Below are 18,133 nucleotides of genomic sequence, written 5' to 3'. Positions count from 1 at the left end.
TGTTATATTCTGGGGGTTTCATAATGTATTTTATTTATTCATATTTATATTTTTTTCTGTAATAAATATCAAAACTTTATTGTCACTGTCGACGTCGGGCGTGTCTCCCGATGACGCGTTTTACATCATATGTGAAAACCAAAACATCTGTTGGCGAGACAACTTGTAGCTAGGTAGATAGCCACCTAGCTGCATCACAAGCAATATCTATTTTGCCATATATATTTGTTAATACACCATCACTGCAGTGAGGGTGGTGAAACAGCGGCACAGGTATGTGAGTGTACTGTTATTAATTATGTATGTGTGTACCATATTAGTCAGCTCTGCTCGCTGATATCATGTTAAACACAGAGGGTTGTTAGCTAGAGAGGCAGCTAACGTTAGCTACACGTTAGCAATAATTCCCATAAGATAGCAGCCAAAATGTAGGCGAATATAAACTGTGTCATTACGTTCATTTTGTCTCTAGTGTCAGCAGAGACGTGCAATGAGAAGCATAACATGTTAACACGGATACAGGTAGCTGAAAGACCTGAACCAGGGTACGCAGTGCAAAGTGATCGATCTGTTTTGGGGCATTTAGTTTTCAGTAACTCAGGCAGTAAGAAATATTCGGGGTTTACTGCCCACATCCTACCCCAGGGCCAAAATAACAGTAAACATAGCGTAACTTGAAGGTTTAAAATCGGCCCTGAGGAGGCAGATCTGCAGGTGTCCCAGGTCGGTCCTATGTCGGCATGCACACTCACACTCCCCCAATTATTGTCCGACAGGTGCGTTATTTGTTAGAGGAGGGGGTGGCTGGGGTGTGACTTCATTTATTTTTGTAATAAATGCTTTATACTCTTCTCCTTCAGCCTCACTGAGTGACAGGGAGAAGTACATGACCCTCCCTTATTACTTTAAATAACCGTAATTTACAGCTCTGGCTACGATAAATGTGATTTTATATTAATATTCTTTTATCTTTAAAATCAAATGAAGAACATAATCTAAAGAAACGTGTCTTTCAATCAAAGTCTACAAAAAACATGCCTTTAAAACCTACTTGTGGGCTTTGGGGTTCTGAGGATATTAAAAATAAAAACGATATACAACCATTTAAAGATGAACGTCCCTCCCCACGACAACAAACCCACAGCTCCTTCCCCAGTGCTTAAAAAATGAATCTAAAAATCTGAGGTGCCTCTTTCATTTTGCACCACCCCCTCCCTTCTCTGATGAACAGCCCCTTACCCAAATAATATAACTTGAAATAAGTTTTTAGACTGCTCAGATTTTTAAGAAATAGTGTTAATGTCTCATCACAACAAATAATATTTTAACAGACTTGTTACAAAACTAAATGGATAAAAGGGAGAACAGACACATGAATGATTTTTCTTTTAAATTAGTAGTGTTTTTAAATTGTTTTTCCACATGCTGTGTTTACACATCATCAAGTTGATACAAATATTCCAAGTCAGTATGGCTCACATCCAGGCAAGCAAGTGCACTCCCTCCATTACCACATGTTTTTTGTGTCTTATTATTTATATAAAGTATGGTACCAAAAACATAAACTACACCAATGGAATGTAGGCGATTTCCATTAAATCTTTAAAGTTAAGTCACTAGTCATTAGTTAAAAGTAAAAACATAATTAATTTGTGTGTTTATTGATGTCACAGGTGGCAGGAAGCAATGTTGAAACAGTTTCTCTGATACTGTCAGATTATAACCGAAGGTTACAAGTTGGTCGATAACAGTATGAGTTTATTTTACCGTAACATTGACGCTGATATTTTATGGTGCAGATGAAGTAATTTATTAGAAACTAAAAGAAGCTGTCAGTACCTCCATATCTGGTGAAATATTCAAAATCAATATCCTGCACTTTAGCTTTTAAAATAAGTTAAGTCACTCCTGTCAGACTTTTCCCAGAGACTCTTTAAACTGCAGTTATTAACACTCACTCTTAACTGTTTACACACCTCAGTGTTTAAACATCTTCTTGGTCCTGAATAACTGTTTTTATATTTTCCAGTCAGAATTTGAACCACCACACTAAGCGCTCTCTGTAAGCTCTGATGATCTCTGTTTCTGATCTTCTTGTCTCAGTTTCTGCCCTGGCCTGCCGGATCTGAGCGTCAGTCAGGATAGGGAAGCAAAGTGGAGCGGCAGCTGCCGCCGGTGCAGCAAGCCTGGTGGACAAAATGTCAGAAAGTCCTGAGAAAAGCGTCTCGGTGTCGGCTCAGGAGCTGAAGGAACAGGGCAACCGCCTGTTTCTCAACCGCAAGTACCTGGAGGCTGCTGCCTGCTACAGCAGAGCCATAGTAAGTGTTGGGGAACATGAACGGGTCACAGTGTTTTAATGTCAGTCTGCATCTGTGTATGTAACGTCCTTTTCAAAAAGCCAGAATCCATGCAACATCCCAGTATTTCTGCCAAATTTGTCTCTCAAAATGATTGCTTTGTTTTATTTAGAGAAAAGGGAATCAAACCTGATTGAACACCAATAAAATAATAATGATTCAGAAAGTACATTTTCATTATTTTCATTATTATTATTTATATATTTTTGAGTATAAAAACATTGGCACTGAAATCTACTTAAATGTTTTCCCTTATTTTCCCGCTTTTCATTCTCCATTTTTTGATCATCATTTTGACTATCCATTCTTCTACTGTGGGAGGATCGGGATGCAACCAGTGTTTAGTGATGTCTTTCTTAGCTGCGGTTGTTATTATTCTCAATAAATATTGATTAGTATTTCCTATAAAAAAAAGTCAGCGTTGCCCAGGATAAATGTGTTTCATGTTTCCCCCTCTCTCAGACCCACAGTCCATCTGTCCCTGCGTACTACACCAACCGAGCGCTGTGTTACGTGAAGCTGCAGCAGTACGACAAAGCTCTGACAGACTGCAGACACGCACTGGAGCTGGACAGCCAGTCAGTCAAAGCGCACTTCTTCATGGGCCAGTGTCACCTGGAGATGGAGAACTATGACGAAGCCATAGGCAACCTGCAGAAAGGTACATGGGATATTACCAACTTTTAAATGTAACATTTAGGCGCTGAATTAAAGTACAAATTCAACATTGAATACATTTACCTGTCATGCCTTAAGTACTCATGACACTTATATATACATTGAGGACTTTTACTTGTACTTGAGTATGTTCATCATGTGGTTTAGTGCTTTTACTTAGCTAAAGGATCTGAATACTTTTTCCACCACTGCTGACTTTAGACCTCATTTTAAACAGATTTTAGTTGTTCAGTATTTTGTAATTTTGGTTAAATATACTGTAGATCCAAATCCTTTACACACACAATGAAAGAATTGTGATACATTCATCTCTATGTTTGTTTTCCAGCTTATAACCTGGCAAAGGAGCAGCGTCTCAACTTTGGTGACGACATTCCCAGCGCTCTGCGGATCGCTAAGAAGAAACGCTGGAACAACATGGAGGAGAGGAGGATCAACCAGGAGAGCGAGCTGCACGCCTACCTCACCAAGCTCATCCTCGCTGAGAAAAAGAGGCAGGTCAAATAGAGGCTCTAAAATAGGCTTTAATATAGATTTGGTGGTTCCAAATCTTATTCATCTTGATCCTGAAGTTGAGTATGTGTTGTTTAATCTGCAGAGAGCTGGAGGGCTGCCGACAGACACAGGAAGACAAGTCAGACGACAGCAGAATTCAACACAATCCAAACGAGATCCACACAAAACATGTAAGTTTTTCATTGTGATTACCTTTGCCATTAAAACACAGAGATTTGTGGACTTGATTGAGCATTTATTTGAAAGCAGACGGTGTAGCGATCACTAACATCACACCGAAGAAAAAGTAACTGTTCAGACTCTTCCTACCCTTACTGCTGCTGGCAGACGATGTGTTAGTACAGTGTGTTGTCGGATCATCAGGTCAGGTCCACTCCTTATCCTGCCCTTTCACTTTTCTGTGTTTTTGCAAGAAACGCACAAACCTGAAAACTCTGTATGGATCTTACTTGTAACACTCTGTAGAATTAATATGACAAAACCATATGAGATCAGTACAAATATCAGTAGGGACAATAAAGCAGCGTGTTGACATTGTTAGGAACACGTTTCTACTTCAGATATAAACCATATACGTCTTTGTTAGTCACGTCATGACTCTTTCTGTGACTCATTCATTATAGTCCAGTCTGTTAGGCGCAGCTTAGGTTCAGGTTACTTTATTTGTACCTGTTGGTAGATTTGGTTTGTAGTATAAAGTGCAAGGCACACAGACAACATTCAGGATAAAACATGACAAGAAGATGTAAGATAAAACAATTAAGTGTTAATCAATGTATTTAGTATGTAATAAATACCAATGAAAACACTAAACTACAAAACCAAACCCTGAAATAAAAAGAGTATAAAACTATGAAATAAATAAATCATGAATACAGGCTCCAAACTGATCTTGTGCAACTGTGTGCAATGTTTCCACAGCTTGTTTACCAGTGTGATGACAGCTGGAACAAAGCTGTTCAGTTTGTATTGAATCAACTGAGTGATCATTTTTGGAGGATGTAGTTTCTGCTGCTGCTGAACTGTATGACATTAAACAGAGAGGCCTTAGTAATATTTAATATACCTTTATGGATGTAAATGGAGTGGGAAAATATTCTAGAAACACCTCTTATCACAACCTTAAAAAAGGTTTAATTGCAAGGATGTTGTACAGCCCTTTATCTATCTACCTCATAAAAACATCACTTTTACCAGTTAATTTAATATTCTTATGTACAATCCAGCCCTTTTATAACAGTGAGGTAAAACTAAGTAACAGCGAGCGCTGAACCTGAAGAACAAGCTCACAGTCAAGCATGAGGACGGCTATTACTCTTAGTGGGCGACACTTTTTAAGAATAAAGTTTTGTTTTGCTGTAACTCGTTAATCAGTTCATAGCTGCTGTCTTTGTACAGGACTTCAGGCTGATCAATAAAGTTACAATCGCATTTGGCTTTTACGAGAGGTAAAGTAGTCACACTAAAAGCTTCTGGAAACTCCCTGGAATTAGTGTTAAAGTAGACATCAATTTGACAGTGAAGGTATTCTGACTGTAATATATATTGATTCTTCCATTTGTATGCCATACTAATAACCCTTAACCTGTTTATATCTGATTAACCTAAAATTTGTTTTTTCTACAGGACAAGTATCTCTCAGACATGGAGGAGCTGTTCTGTCAAGTAGACGAGAAGAGGAAGGTCAGTGTTAAGAAATTTAATTTCTTTTTCTTTTTTCATTATTATTTGATTTGATGAGAAAAGTTTTCTGTATTGTGTTTGTTGTGTGTTTGACAGAAGCGAGAGATCCCAGACTTCCTGTGTGGAAAGATCAGCTTTGAGTTGATGAGGGAGCCTTGCATCACTCCCAGTGGAGTCACTTATGACAGAAAAGACATTGAAGAGCACCTGCAGGTAAAATACTTTCGTAAAAGTACCTTACTCTAAAAAAAATACTCCGTTACAAGAGAAGTCCTGCATCAAAAATGTTAAATATGGAAGTGTAATCAGGAAAATGATCTAAAGTATTAACGGTAGAAAAAATGTCCCTAGTGACTGTTATGTCAGTCAGTCAGTCATTTTCTGTAGCCGCTTGTCCTCGTAAGGGTTGCGGGGGGGCTGGAGCCAATCCCAGCTGTCATCGGGCGGAAGGCGGGGTACACCCTGGACAGGTCGCCAGACTATCGCAGGGCCGACACATATAGACAAACAACCATACACGCTTGACTGTTATGTTCAATACAAACATAAAAATACCAAAAATGGGAGAAATGAGAACATGTTGTTGTTGTGTTGCAGCGAGTCGGCCATTTTGACCCGGTGACGCGCTCTCCTCTGACCCAAGATCAGCTCATCCCAAACCTGGCCATGAAGGAAGTCATCGATGCTTTTATTTTGGAGAATGGATGGGTGGAGGACTACTGACCAATGAAAGCAGAGGAAGGGAAGTGATTCTGACAGTTTCAGAGGGCCTGCTTGAGCTGTAGTTAGTTTAAACAATCACATCAAATCACATGATCTGTTAAAATTTAGCATCCTGTTACAGTGTGATGATCTGAGTCCTGTAGAAATCATCAGACAGCTTCCAGAGCAAAAAAACAAACTCAGTTCCTTTAGAATAACTAAAGTTATAATAAGTGATTTACAGGGAAAAGAGACCCGAAGAAAAGAGAATATAGACAACATAAAGAAATAATAATAATAATAATAATAATAATAATAATATATAATCTTTTGCATTTCAGTAGGGTCCTCACAACCCCCCCCAAAAAAAACAAATTTACAAAATCAAGAACAAGCCAAAGAAAACTAACAAAGTTTTAAGATGTGTCACCAGAGGTCGCTGTATGTTAACCCTTTGAAACCTCAGCAAATTGACAGGCTTGCTGGGGCATTGAGCAACAAAGGAAGAATAACCTGAAAATTATCAAGAAATTAGTAAAAGGTACAAGAAAATTACCTGAAAATGTGTAAATACATTAGAAAAGGAAATGACCCAGATAAGGTGCTTTAAAATTCTAATAATTGTATAATAATTTCACAACAATAATTGTTCATAATTAATTATGATAATTCCAAATTTAGTTTTTCCTTAGCAATTTACTAATTTCTTGCAACTTGTGGAACTTTATATTATACTTTAGTTATTTATACCACGTTGCTCACTGCTTTTTCCTTTTTATTGAAAGAAATTGCACCAGTGTGCTCAGGATTTAAAAGTTTAAATACTTATGAAAAGAGTCTGAAAGCAGCTCAAGAAAAGTGATGTTGTGAGGTTTAAAGGGTTAAACCTGGATGAAGTACTCTGAAGTAGCAGTACTTTGTTCAAAAAATTGTATCTTAAAATCAAAATTGTGGAAACTTGAGATCAAAAGTAGAAATACTCATTATTTTCATTCTGAATGCATTAATGTGATATTTTTCTAATTTTAACTGAATAATCTGTTTGTTGTTTTTTTTAAAGATAAGTTTAATTAAGTTAATTAGGTTGCTGGTATGTTTTCTACTTTAAATCTTAATTTGAAGGTTTAAGTGGGATTAAATGAAAAACTTCAAGTATTGTACAAGTACTTCCAGAGTTATACACAAGAACGATATTTGAGTAAACATACTTAGGACGCACCACCAAGGTGTCTGTTATTGATTCTGAGGCCTTTTCAGTACAGCTTTACTCATGAATTTCAGTGCAACCTAACTGATTCTGTTCAAAGAGCAGGCACCGAAAATAATATGCGAACAGATGAAACTGCAGCTTTAAAGCATTTTCCTGCTGCTGGAGACAGATTTGGACAAAGAAGCACTTTAAGTTAAACCCTCAAAGTTCAAGTGTACAATGTTGATTTGTACCAAAAAGTTCTCTGGATACGAAAATATGCAGCATCAGAAACTTCAGCAAAGTTATTGAAGTTTCAAATTATCTAACAAATACTCACAATAATCTCCTCCAGAGTCTGTGAATATGTAAATATTTTCCATTTTAAAAGATTGTCTGTTGTCTCCTTCTTCACTGAAAAGTCCACTCTGAGTCTGACTTATTTTAGTTTCATACTGTGATTGGCTGTAAAACCCTGCAGGTGTTAAACTGAGATTCAAGATGAGCCGAGATGGAGGTGAGAACAAACTGCACAGACATCACAGAACACACGTCCAATCAGAATATTAACCAGTTAATGCACAGTGAAATCATTTAACTTCATGATTTACACTCACAGGCAGTGAAATTTAAGCCTGAACTGGAAAAAAGCAAAAGGCAAATAATGAAGTGAGATTCTGGAATTTATCGTCTGGGAACAATGAAAAACTAAACTCTGACTGTTCAACAGCTCCTTTTTGTTTCTGTCTTGTGACCAGCAAGACCAACCAGTAATACCAGTTAGAGCTCAACATCACTAACAGGAACAATAACGTTCGTGTGAGCATTGTTTAATCTGATGAGCGTGAGCGTTCGTCGTTTCGCTGTTTCTCTAATAAACAATCTCTGATTGGCAGCATTTGAGAATAACTCAGTGTTGAGTAACAGTTACTGTAGTAATCTCTCTCATATTTAGGTGACCACATACTGAAGAAAACATACTTCCAATATTAAATTCAACCTCAGCCAGTATTCCCCCGGTCAGCACTGAGAAAGAATTCAGGATCAGATTTTTTGAGTGAAACAACTGTTAGGCCTCTTCTAAATGGATGAAGATTTCAAATGAAGACTTATTTTTGTCCTTCAAGCTTTGTGTGAAGAGCTGAGAGAGCTGTCGTGGCTCTCCAGAGTGATCAAACTGCTGAATACAATCAGATTACTTTACCTTAGAGTAATCAGATTATATATGAAAACTGCACTGCTGGTGCTGATCATTGTTCAGAGTATGAAAGTGTTTGCTGGCAAACTAAAAAGAGAAATTGTCGAGGCTGATTTAGACGGAGCGAGTGTGTTTGGATTGTTGCGAGAAACTCGTCACTTTGTGGAGGGACCAGTTTTTGCTGTAAATAATCAGTAAATTAAGATGTTACTTAGTGTGTTTTCAGATTTTTTTCTCTTTTTTATACTCTGGTGCAGCATCTTGTGAAAAAAAACTATTTTTTGCTTGTTTTGTTTCGTTGTTGTCTTTGTTTTTACTGTTGCTGTGTATTAAAGCTAGCGTGCACACATTGTTTCAGTCATCTTACGTCAGTGTGAGACGACTGCGCTCTCACACTGGAACCTGATTACATCATTAAGCCTGCCGTTATTGGTTCAGTACATTTCACTTGTTTTAGAAAATATTGTATATTTTAAATGTGTTTTTTTCTTTCAAAATGTGATCATTACATTTCAGCTTTGACTCAGTCAGTTAATGTCAGATTTTCTGTGTGATACTGTAATGACGACTAAAGGGAGCACATTTAGTTCTTATGTGTCTTTGTTTTCTCTCAGCATGTCGTTTTCAGTTGCAGTGAGACATCTTACAGCACAGGAGATCTTTGAACGATCAACTTGCTGCAGAATAATGTTTGAAGTTGCTGTGATAAAAAATAAATGTTCCATGATTTCTACAGACACTTGAAACGTTTTTTTGTATCCAGACTGTAATATGTTATAAGCTGTTTGATGGAGTGTAATGACTGTTCATGTTTCCCTCAGGATGAAATATCATAACTTTGGTGATCATCTGACTTTTCATCCAGCGCCATCATCAGGTCAGCATTTTAATTTCCCCACTACATTCCCATCAGCCTTTGCTGGACTCGTGGAAACTAGATGCATGATATTGTCACTGTAAAATCTTTAAACGTTGTCAACGGAATCATAGAAATGATCTGCAAACAATTAAATACAAACATCTTTATTCTGGAAAAGACACTGATTGGATCACATGTTTTGTGCTTTATTAATTCAACAAAGTTCAACTGACTTAAGAAAAAATAATAATGACATAATTCTCATGTATTTTCATTGACAGGTGACAGGAATGTAACTCACCGCTGTGTGTGAAAATTTGCAGATCATCGCCGCTCCTTAGCTCCTTCGGTCATTAAAACACTTTTTTATTGTTTCATTATTAGAAAGCATGGCTTAATTCAAAGATTAAGAAAAAAGATTCACCTGGAATGTAAGTGCGATGCTTCAGACTAAAATATGACCCCAGAAGTCACAGTTCATCACCTGAAAATATCAGATATACATAATATCCACTCTTTGTTTTTGGATCCCTGTGACAGACTGAAAAAACAGATGAGATGATTTCCTTTGATTAAAAAATACTGGCGATGGAGCTCAGCCGAGGAAGGTGGAGATGAAAACGCTGGTGTCCAGGTTGAGTGTTGCATGCCACCAGCGGTCGGGGAAATACAGCACCTGAAGGAGAATCAGCAAAAATATTTCTGCAAACACAGGTGAGTTTGAACTATGTGCTTCTACTGGTTTCTGTGTAGATGATGCTGCTGCTTTATACTGGAGTCAAATTACTGCAGACAGCAGCTAAAACACACTGGTTTAGTCACCATGTGAAGAGTGTTTTAAAAGTTTTAATTTAGAATTCAATGTAAGAAAACATCTTTTAACAGAGATCATCGTGGAAAATGGACTGCAATTATCAGGGCGTCTGCAGGTCATTGAAATGTCTTTCATTTTATAGATATATTAGGCCTTAAAAGTTATTAAATAGTCTTAGATTTGATTTTGTGAGAGCTTCAGTTCCACATTCAACATTTTATCCAATTAATTTATCCATCTTTTAGCTTATTTGTATCAAAATAAGTGGAGCTTTTCTCTGTAAAAATCCACAAATCTTCTGATAGTGTCCTCTCACTTAATTCTTCACAAAATGTAGAGTAACCAAATTAACTCCAATAACTATATTCCTACATAAATTCTGCCTCTACAAGGGACCTTACTAATGTACCACTCACCTTTATCTTACCTGCAATTCTTGAATTAAAAAAAAAGATGATTTTTCCAAAAATCTGTGTTAAATTTGGTCTAAACTTCTCTTGAAAAGGTCTGAAATGAAATGTAAGAGTCTGATACCCGTAGACTCATGCTTTTGAGTTTATCATTCAGGTCTAACAAATGTGTTAAGTGCACTTCATTAATCATTAATCATACAAAGCTGATTTCTTAAGTTTAACCCTTAAGAACCTGGAAGGACATCAGTTTTCTTGTGCTGCGCTCAGATGCATTTCATAAGCATTTAAACCCATGGAACTTGAAAAAATTGCTTTGATTTCTTTTAAAAACATGGGCAAAAGGTAATGAGCGACTTGGCAAGAAAAAAAAGTTAGTAAAAGGTGAAAAGACAATTATTTCAAAAATTAGCTGTGTGGAGTTTTTAGATTAAAACCCCGCAAAAATGTCCAGAAAACTATATTTATATTTCTTACAATTACATTTTTGAAATTAAATATATATATATATATATATATACTTTTTCACACTTTGTTAAGGTCATTTTCTTGTCTGTTTTGTTTTTTTACTCTTTTTTTGTGTGCTTATTTTCAGGTAATTTTCTTGTAACTTTTTACCAATTTCTTGCTCATCTTTGGGCCATTTCTTGTTAAGTTGCTCAGTGCCTTCTTCCCATGTTTTGAAAGAAATTAAGCCAATTTGCTCAGGTTTGAAAGGGTTAAGTATATTAAATCCTACATCCATGTTTATGTACATGTGTGCAGTCTTCCTCACAGTCTTTGCTGACTGCAGAAACTGTTTAATCGCACTGACGGGCATCTTAAACTCCACAGGGAACCTGTAAGTTAGTTAGTAGTTAACTGTCTCAGTGAACTAAAATGAACAATAACCGAAAACTATTTCTAAAAAACTGCACGGTGCAGCGGCTGCTGTATAAAACACAGTTTGTTTACCTCTCCAGGTCTGATGGTGCACTCCAGCGGAGCCTCCTCCTCGGGCAGGTTGGGGTAGGTCTCCGTCACCCAGGACAGGGTGGTGTGGTTTGGGTGGAAATGGGGCTCCTTGTCAGGCGGGTAGAGGAACCAACGCTGTGTGATTACAACATAATCATTCATTCAACGAAAAGATGCTAAAAGTAAGATGTTTATTTGTGTTCATATGTCAGCGGATTCAGGATCAAGACATACAAATGAACAAACATGCAGAAAATTAAATCCAATCTTTTTTCTTTTTTTTTTTTACCTTTCTTCCATAGATGACTTCAGAGTAACCAGGACCGTGCCAGTGAAAGGGGACTCCTGTTCCTGCACCTGAACACGACACGCAGATCTGCAGTTTGGCCCTCTAATGGTATAAATCATTTTTAAAATTTCTGATTTGATGCATGTGAGTCAAAGAAAACAAAACAGTCTCTATATTAAAACTCTGAGAGACACAACATTTCATTCCAAAATCCTACAAGGGAAATTAATGTGTATAGACACGGAGGCAATTCAAAGTGCTTTACATAAAACATAAAAAAGTCTAAACACAGAGGACAAATAAAACAGGAAATAAGTTAATCTATCTAAGACAGAATACATTTAAAAAACAAAAATGTGGAATTACAGTATATTTTAAAGATTTAACAGGCACAGAAACATAAAAATAATATTTTTAAATTACCTTGGAGACAAGATTTCTTTGTCTTTTTTGTTGATGCTCTTTTCCTAATAGATAATAGTTTGAAGTTCGATGCCACAGAACTTTAACTGACACTTTAACCCTGATGAGAGTAACAGACAGGAAGAGTGAAATCCTGCAGGACTCTCAGTCTGCAGAACAAACACTGACCTGCGATCCCAAAGCTGTACGCTCCGCTGGTGTGAGGCAGGACGTACGGAGGAGACTCGTACACGTCGAACAAACCGTGCCACTCTGTAAAGTTGTTGTCTCCAAAAAAGTACAGCGTGTCTGTAGAAGTAGGAAACATGGACTCTTTCAAACAACATCTGATAAAAGCCTGACATATCTTAGCTCCAAAAACTACGTAATACTCATCAGTGAGCCACACTGTTGCACTGTGACATGTTCTGTCACTACCATGATGACACACACTGTAGTTTATTTTGACTCAGTCCATCATAGTATAATGTCCTACTGCTGTAAATACGTGAGAGAGCACCAAGTATGAATTAATCCGCCGCTGAAAATAGTCCCCAACAAATGCTTAATTTATCCTTTATTTGATAAAAACTACAGTTAACACTTTAAAAAATAATGTGAAAAAAGTTAAAATAACAGGTTTAGGAGGAATCAACTGTGTTTATAATAATGTTAATTAAGTATATAACACTTTAATATTCTTTATAAATGTGGAAAAATTTGTTGAACAAATTTAATTTTTACTAGTTATCAATATAAAACTGTGTGTTCATAATTACGGTAACAGCACATACCACTCAAAAAATCCTCTTAAATAATGTGAAAAACTTAAATTTAATGAGGAGTCAACTTAAAAATGTGTGTTTGTAATTATGGTAATCAAGTACTAAAGTTTTTAAGTTGATAACCCATACAAGTTAATTTTGTTCCTTCTAAGTTTATTGATTATCATATTTATGAACACATGTTTTAAGTTAATTACTCATAAAAATAAAGTTCCAACAATTTGTTTCACATTATTTAAAGGATTTTCAAAGTAACATGAAAATTGATTGAAAAATGATTTATATCTTCAATAGGAACCAATGGGCTTGGAGCTAAAAGAGCCACAGACAGGAAGTCAGGACAGTATTGAGAGACGGACAAACATGCACAACAAGAAGAAAAATACAGAACATATCGACCCGTGACCTTCAGTCTAAGATGTGCTGCATTACTGGTGAGTTTCTGGGAATTTTTCATACTTGATTTCTTTAAGTCTTGTCTCTAAAAGTGTGCACATTCAAAATTGAATACAAATTATAAACTTTTCATGTCCAGTCAGGTTTATTTATAAATCCCCAAATTATCAATTACAAATTAGCCTCAAAGAGCTTTATGATCAAACAAATCACGTCTTCTGTCCTGGAACTTTTTTGTTCAGGTGAGGCAAAAAATTTTTTAAAAAACAACAAAAAAACAAACAAAACCACATTAAAATTCCACAAAAATATTGTCAATCAGCATGTAAACCTGAAGCCTCCAGAGGTGGAAAAGTGTTTGAGCTCACCGCTGCCGAGAGTGTCCACAGACTGAGGCCTCAGTAACACGTCCACATACTCCTGCAGAGGGACGTCCACTAAAACATAGTGAAAATATTAAATAAAAGTACAAATCCCTGCGGATTCTGAGTGTAACATGCAGACTTGTGTTAGACATGCGTACCTTTCCTGTAAGAATAAGTGTTAGCTGTACTGAGCCGAACTCTCCGGGCGCCATATTCTTCTAATAAACTCGACTTGGAGCACAACGACCTGAATTTCTAAAACACAGTCATAGGTATGAATATATATTCATATATTTATTTGACTTTAGTATTTTACTCTATTTTGACAGTCTGAATGTGTTGGGACAGTTTGTTGTGTTGTCTGTCTCCGCACTTTTTAAGCACTTTCAGATGAAATAATAAGGTTGAAATTGTGACTTTCAGATTTACTTTGAGAGAAATGGAGTAAATGTGGTTTTTGTATGAAAAACTTGATTTTTAAATACAGTCTGTATATAATAATATATAATAATATTTAAATATCTTCAGGTAACTTCACACATTTCTTGCCATTGTGTTGGGGCATTTCCTGAGCACACTGGATTCATTTGTTTAAAAAAAAAAAAAAACATGGGGAAAAAGGCAAATAGCAAACCTTGGAAGAAATGTACCATATATAACAAAAACTTGACAGAAGTTGGCAGAGAAAGAGTTATCTGCTGGAGATAACGCTTTAAAAAAACTGTCCTGATACTCATAGACTGCGCTCTACAGTATGTACATGCTGGTAGTAGTAAGAAAAAAACAGTAGATTTTCTCAAGAAGTACTTTGAAACTGCACTTAATTACATTAAGTGCAGTTTCAGTGTACTTCTACTTTCCTTGAGTATTTCCATTTTATGCTACTTTATACTAATACTACATCTTTGAGGCAAATAATGCACCTTTTATTGTACTACAATATTTAGATTAAAGGGATAGTTTGGAATTTTTGAAGTGGAGTTGTCTGGAGTAATTTTCTATAGTCAGTGTTTTACATTCACTAGATGGTGGTCGGAAAGCTCCAAGTTTGGAGAAGCAGACTGGAGTCCGACCTGGAAGCAATGTACTGCTGTGGATGGGGGCCAGCAGCAAAATGCATTTTAGCCACCTGAAAAAATATCATTATCAGTTTAGGTGTATGCTATATTGAGAGTATTTTCAGCGCTTTAACTTTCCGTTAGATTTAATTAATGCTCGGTAACTTTCCGTGCATTTTGACAGGGAAGCCATCACCAGCTTCAGTTTCCCACTCTGCTCTTGTCAAAGCCACCAGACTCCATTCACAAAAACTGTCATTTTAGCTCAGTGAACACAGGAGCTGCTCGTCTGCTGCTACGACGATCCGTTAGTTTATGTTGTCTCGTGACTTTGGTGAATAAGAATTAACCATTTTACACAACAATAATACACAAACAAATGTACTGATCAACGCAGCGGTAGACCGCCAATTCTTGTTTTCATCAGTATTAAATCACGTTTTTTCTCAGTGGAGTCTGGCTTTGAAGACAGCGATACAACAGCTTTATTTTCCAGTTTGAAATCAGTGTCTGACATTAAGGTAAAGCGCCAAAAATATTCATAATACAACATAAACTAAAACTTACTGTGATTTTTCTAGGTGGGACTTTTTTTCAGGTGTTTAAAAATACATTTTAACATGAATGATTAAATGGCCCAGTCCGTACCGTGTTATCAGTGAGACCTCTGAGGATCACCGGTCTGCTGTATGCATATCTGAAGAAAAAGAATAAACAGAATACATGTGAGATTTCCTTTAAGCAGAAGTTTTAAAGAAATGAATGAGCGCTGGATTGCTGGCAGGACATAACAACTGATCTGTATGTGTAAACTTGGCATTTGAAAGCAGTTTTAACAGTTTCTGGACATTTCAGAGACCAAATATTTAATAATAATAACATCTCTATGTATAGAGCACTTTTAAATCGTATGTACAAAGTGCTTCCCAGATCTAAAAAAAATTACAGAATAAAAGCAAAATATCATGAAGCCCCTCCTGTGCTCCCCTTATGACATGACCAAAATTAAGAACACTAAGAACATTAAACAGCACTGTGTACATGAACAGACGGGGGAGCAATTTCATTAATAAGTAAAATATAGATAAGAGGATCAAGCTCATATAAAAACTCCAGTAAAAGAAATAACTGTGTATATAAGCTGGTAGGATGCTAATAAAAGAGATGATCTCATATAAAACAGATTAAATGCCAATAAAAGAACAAACTCTTGAATTTAAAACAGGTAAAAGTGCAAAGTACACGCAAGTGCATAAAATAGTCACACGGGGAAACTAAAGCAAGACCAATAAAAAATGTAATGACAATAAGTTCAAAATATAACACTGTCAAATAATATTATTAAGATTAATAAAATGATTGATAGTAAAGTGATTTTGCAGCAGTAGCTGTGAGGGTGTTTCAGATGCCTCTGTGGTATTTTAAGGTGCCTGTTAGTGTGTTTAGGATGATTGTTGTGGCTTTACTCGATAGTTTGCAGCCTAAAACCCAAGTACAGGAGAGAATATCCACAATTCAAATATCTCAGACAAACTGTAAATCTCTTTATGTGCTGCAGTTTTTTTGGGGTGGGTTTGTTTTTGGAGACACGAGTTCATTTGTCATACGTACCTTTCAATGAACTGCCGATAAGAGAGTGAAGAGCCGTCGAACACATCGATGTTACAGGGACCCTCGTCCTGTAATCTGAAATCTGACTTTAATGACCTGAACACAGAGGCAGACGTGAGCGTTAGAACCACACACAGATCTCCCTCTACAGAAAAACGCATGTTGCATTTAGACGGTGAGATATGGAACTGTAGATGTTGCAAAGGAACTCTGGTCATGAATTTTATACCAAACACCTTCTAATTTTTTGTCTATTCTATCTTAGATTCAAGTTTAAAGAAGTTAATTTCAGTTTAATCCTAACGCCTTTTGTTAAAAGACAAGTAATCATTATAAATATTTCAGCCAAGATCAAATCCAGTTTGTTCCCCATTAAATTATTTAAATTGTGTCCATCTGCCTGTAGTGTAAAAACTCCACTACAATCCTGCATTTGAAACCTTTAATACTTATCATCAGCAGAATGTACTTTTAAATTCTGGGATTATTAGATATGATTTTAAAAAGTCCAGACAACTAGATTCATAATTATCTCACTTGATTGACATAAAATAATAACAAATAATAAATAATATTTAAATATCTTCAGGTAACTTCACACAATTCTTGCCAGTGTGTTGGGGCATTTCCTGAGCACACTGGATTCATTTGTTTAAAAAAAAAAAAAAAACATGGGGAAAAAGGCAAATAGCAAACCTTGGAAGAAATGTACCATATATAACAAAAACTTGTCAGAAGTTGGCAAAGAAAATGACCTGAAAAATAGTTTTAGATAGGGAAACAAATTATTTTAAATATGACCAAATGGGGGTTATTGTTCCTGACGTGTTTAAATCATCTTGTTTTCAAAGTAATCGTTAAAATGACAGTATTTTAAATGTTTGATGTGAAGCTCAGTCACAGTAGCAGATATAGTGGCTAAACTGGGTAACATAATACAGGCGGTGCAGTTCACTTCATGATAAAATGATAATAATCAAACAAAAGTTAAAAAAAAAAAAAAAGATAATAATAGTAATGTTTATAGTAGCTCCACGTGTGTGAATGTGTGTGTTTAGAGCTGACCCGGTGTAGGACACTCACCAGCCGCCTCCATCATCTGCCGGCTCCGCTGCCTTCAGCCCGATCAAACACATCAGAGCAAACTGTGCGCATGTAGTGAACACAATGTTATATTCCATTTAAAACCGGAGCAGCGAACACAGACATTCAACAACGTTTAGGAGAAATTACAGTACATATTTCGCATTGTCCCTGAGAGTGAACTGTATTCTGACTTCCTGTCAGAGAGCCAATCAGAGAACACCACATTCATGTGAGCGCGTGCAGCGTTCAGGTACCGTGGAAGATATGAGCTCTACTTCATAACTCCGTTGTAACGACCAAGAGTTTGTTTTTTTATTTCTTAAAATGTATTTTTTTGTATTTTTTTTTAACCAGCATAGTCAAGCAGTACAAATTTGAGCTACCTGTACTTTACTTGAGTATTTATATTTAATGCATTAAAAAATAAAAATATTTTCTATTTCTACTCACATTTCAGAGGAAATATGTTTTCCTTTCACTCCACACCATAAATGGGAAGATTTGCTGCTAGTCTTTTTAACCTTTTATAATAGTTTTAATGTATTCTTAACGATTCTGAGGTTTGGACTACGGCTGCACTATTGTTTGCAACAACAGAGTTGTACCTTGTGTGGGATTACACAATATAGGCAAATAATGTGTAATCAATATACTGTAATATATATTATTATAATATACAAAAATGTATAATATTACATCATATTACAGCACATTCTGTTATATTTAATATATAATATAGTATATATAATATAATATAGTTTAATATAAAATGTCATATTTC

General features: G+C 36.1%; 2 protein-coding genes across 2 annotated transcripts; one reads left to right on the top strand and one right to left on the bottom strand.

The window, feature by feature from the left end:
- The first annotated feature begins 137 nt into the window (after positions 1-137).
- LOC121956386 (E3 ubiquitin-protein ligase CHIP-like) lies at positions 138-9,058 on the top strand. The gene is made up of 8 exons (XM_042504567.2): positions 138-273; positions 2,104-2,318; positions 2,820-3,018; positions 3,364-3,529; positions 3,634-3,721; positions 5,178-5,234; positions 5,331-5,447; positions 5,832-9,058. The coding sequence occupies exons 2-8, from the start codon at positions 2,199-2,201 to the stop codon at positions 5,955-5,957; spliced, it is 873 nt and encodes a 290-aa protein (XP_042360501.1). The 5' UTR covers positions 138-273; positions 2,104-2,198; the 3' UTR covers positions 5,958-9,058.
- A 272-nt stretch (positions 9,059-9,330) lies between these two features.
- Positions 9,331-17,547, bottom strand: jmjd8 (jumonji domain containing 8). The gene is made up of 9 exons (XM_042504572.2): positions 17,350-17,547; positions 16,267-16,362; positions 15,304-15,352; positions 13,756-13,852; positions 13,601-13,669; positions 12,241-12,360; positions 11,650-11,717; positions 11,361-11,495; positions 9,331-9,858 (listed from the first exon to the last, which is right to left on the bottom strand). The coding sequence occupies exons 1-9, from the start codon at positions 17,445-17,447 to the stop codon at positions 9,778-9,780; spliced, it is 813 nt and encodes a 270-aa protein (XP_042360506.2). The 5' UTR covers positions 17,448-17,547; the 3' UTR covers positions 9,331-9,777.
- Positions 17,548-18,133: the final 586 nt, after the last annotated feature.

The sequence above is a fragment of the Plectropomus leopardus genome, chromosome 18, assembly GCF_026936395.1.
Source record: "Plectropomus leopardus strain MGB_pleo_1.0 chromosome 18, ASM2693639v1, whole genome shotgun sequence".
NCBI lineage: Eukaryota > Metazoa > Chordata > Actinopteri > Perciformes > Serranidae > Plectropomus > Plectropomus leopardus.
Note: the sequence above shows the minus strand (reverse complement) of the source record. Positions and strands in the feature narration are given on the sequence as shown.

What these genes read in the sequence shown, in the direction of transcription:
- LOC121956386 (XM_042504567.2), top strand. Translation starts at nt 2,199, where the DNA reads ATGTCAGAAAGTCCTGAGAAAAGCGTCTCGGTGTCGGCTCAGGAGCTG. An exon ending in CATAGGCAACCTGCAGAAAG is followed by an intron (nt 3,019 to 3,363) that starts GTACATGGGATA and finishes TTTGTTTTCCAG; the next exon opens with CTTATAACCTGGCAAAGGAG. An exon ending in ACGAGATCCACACAAAACAT is followed by an intron (nt 3,722 to 5,177) that starts GTAAGTTTTTCA and finishes TTTTTTCTACAG; the next exon opens with GACAAGTATCTCTCAGACAT.
- jmjd8 (XM_042504572.2), bottom strand. Translation starts at nt 17,447, where the DNA reads ATGGAATATAACATTGTGTTCACTACATGCGCACAGTTTGCTCTGATG. An exon ending in GTACAGCTTTGGGATCGCAG is followed by an intron (nt 11,718 to 12,240) that starts GTCAGTGTTTGT and finishes TGTCGTGTTCAG; the next exon opens with GTGCAGGAACAGGAGTCCCC. An exon ending in AAGTCATCTATGGAAGAAAG is followed by an intron (nt 11,496 to 11,649) that starts GTAAAAAAAAAA and finishes GTAATCACACAG; the next exon opens with CGTTGGTTCCTCTACCCGCC.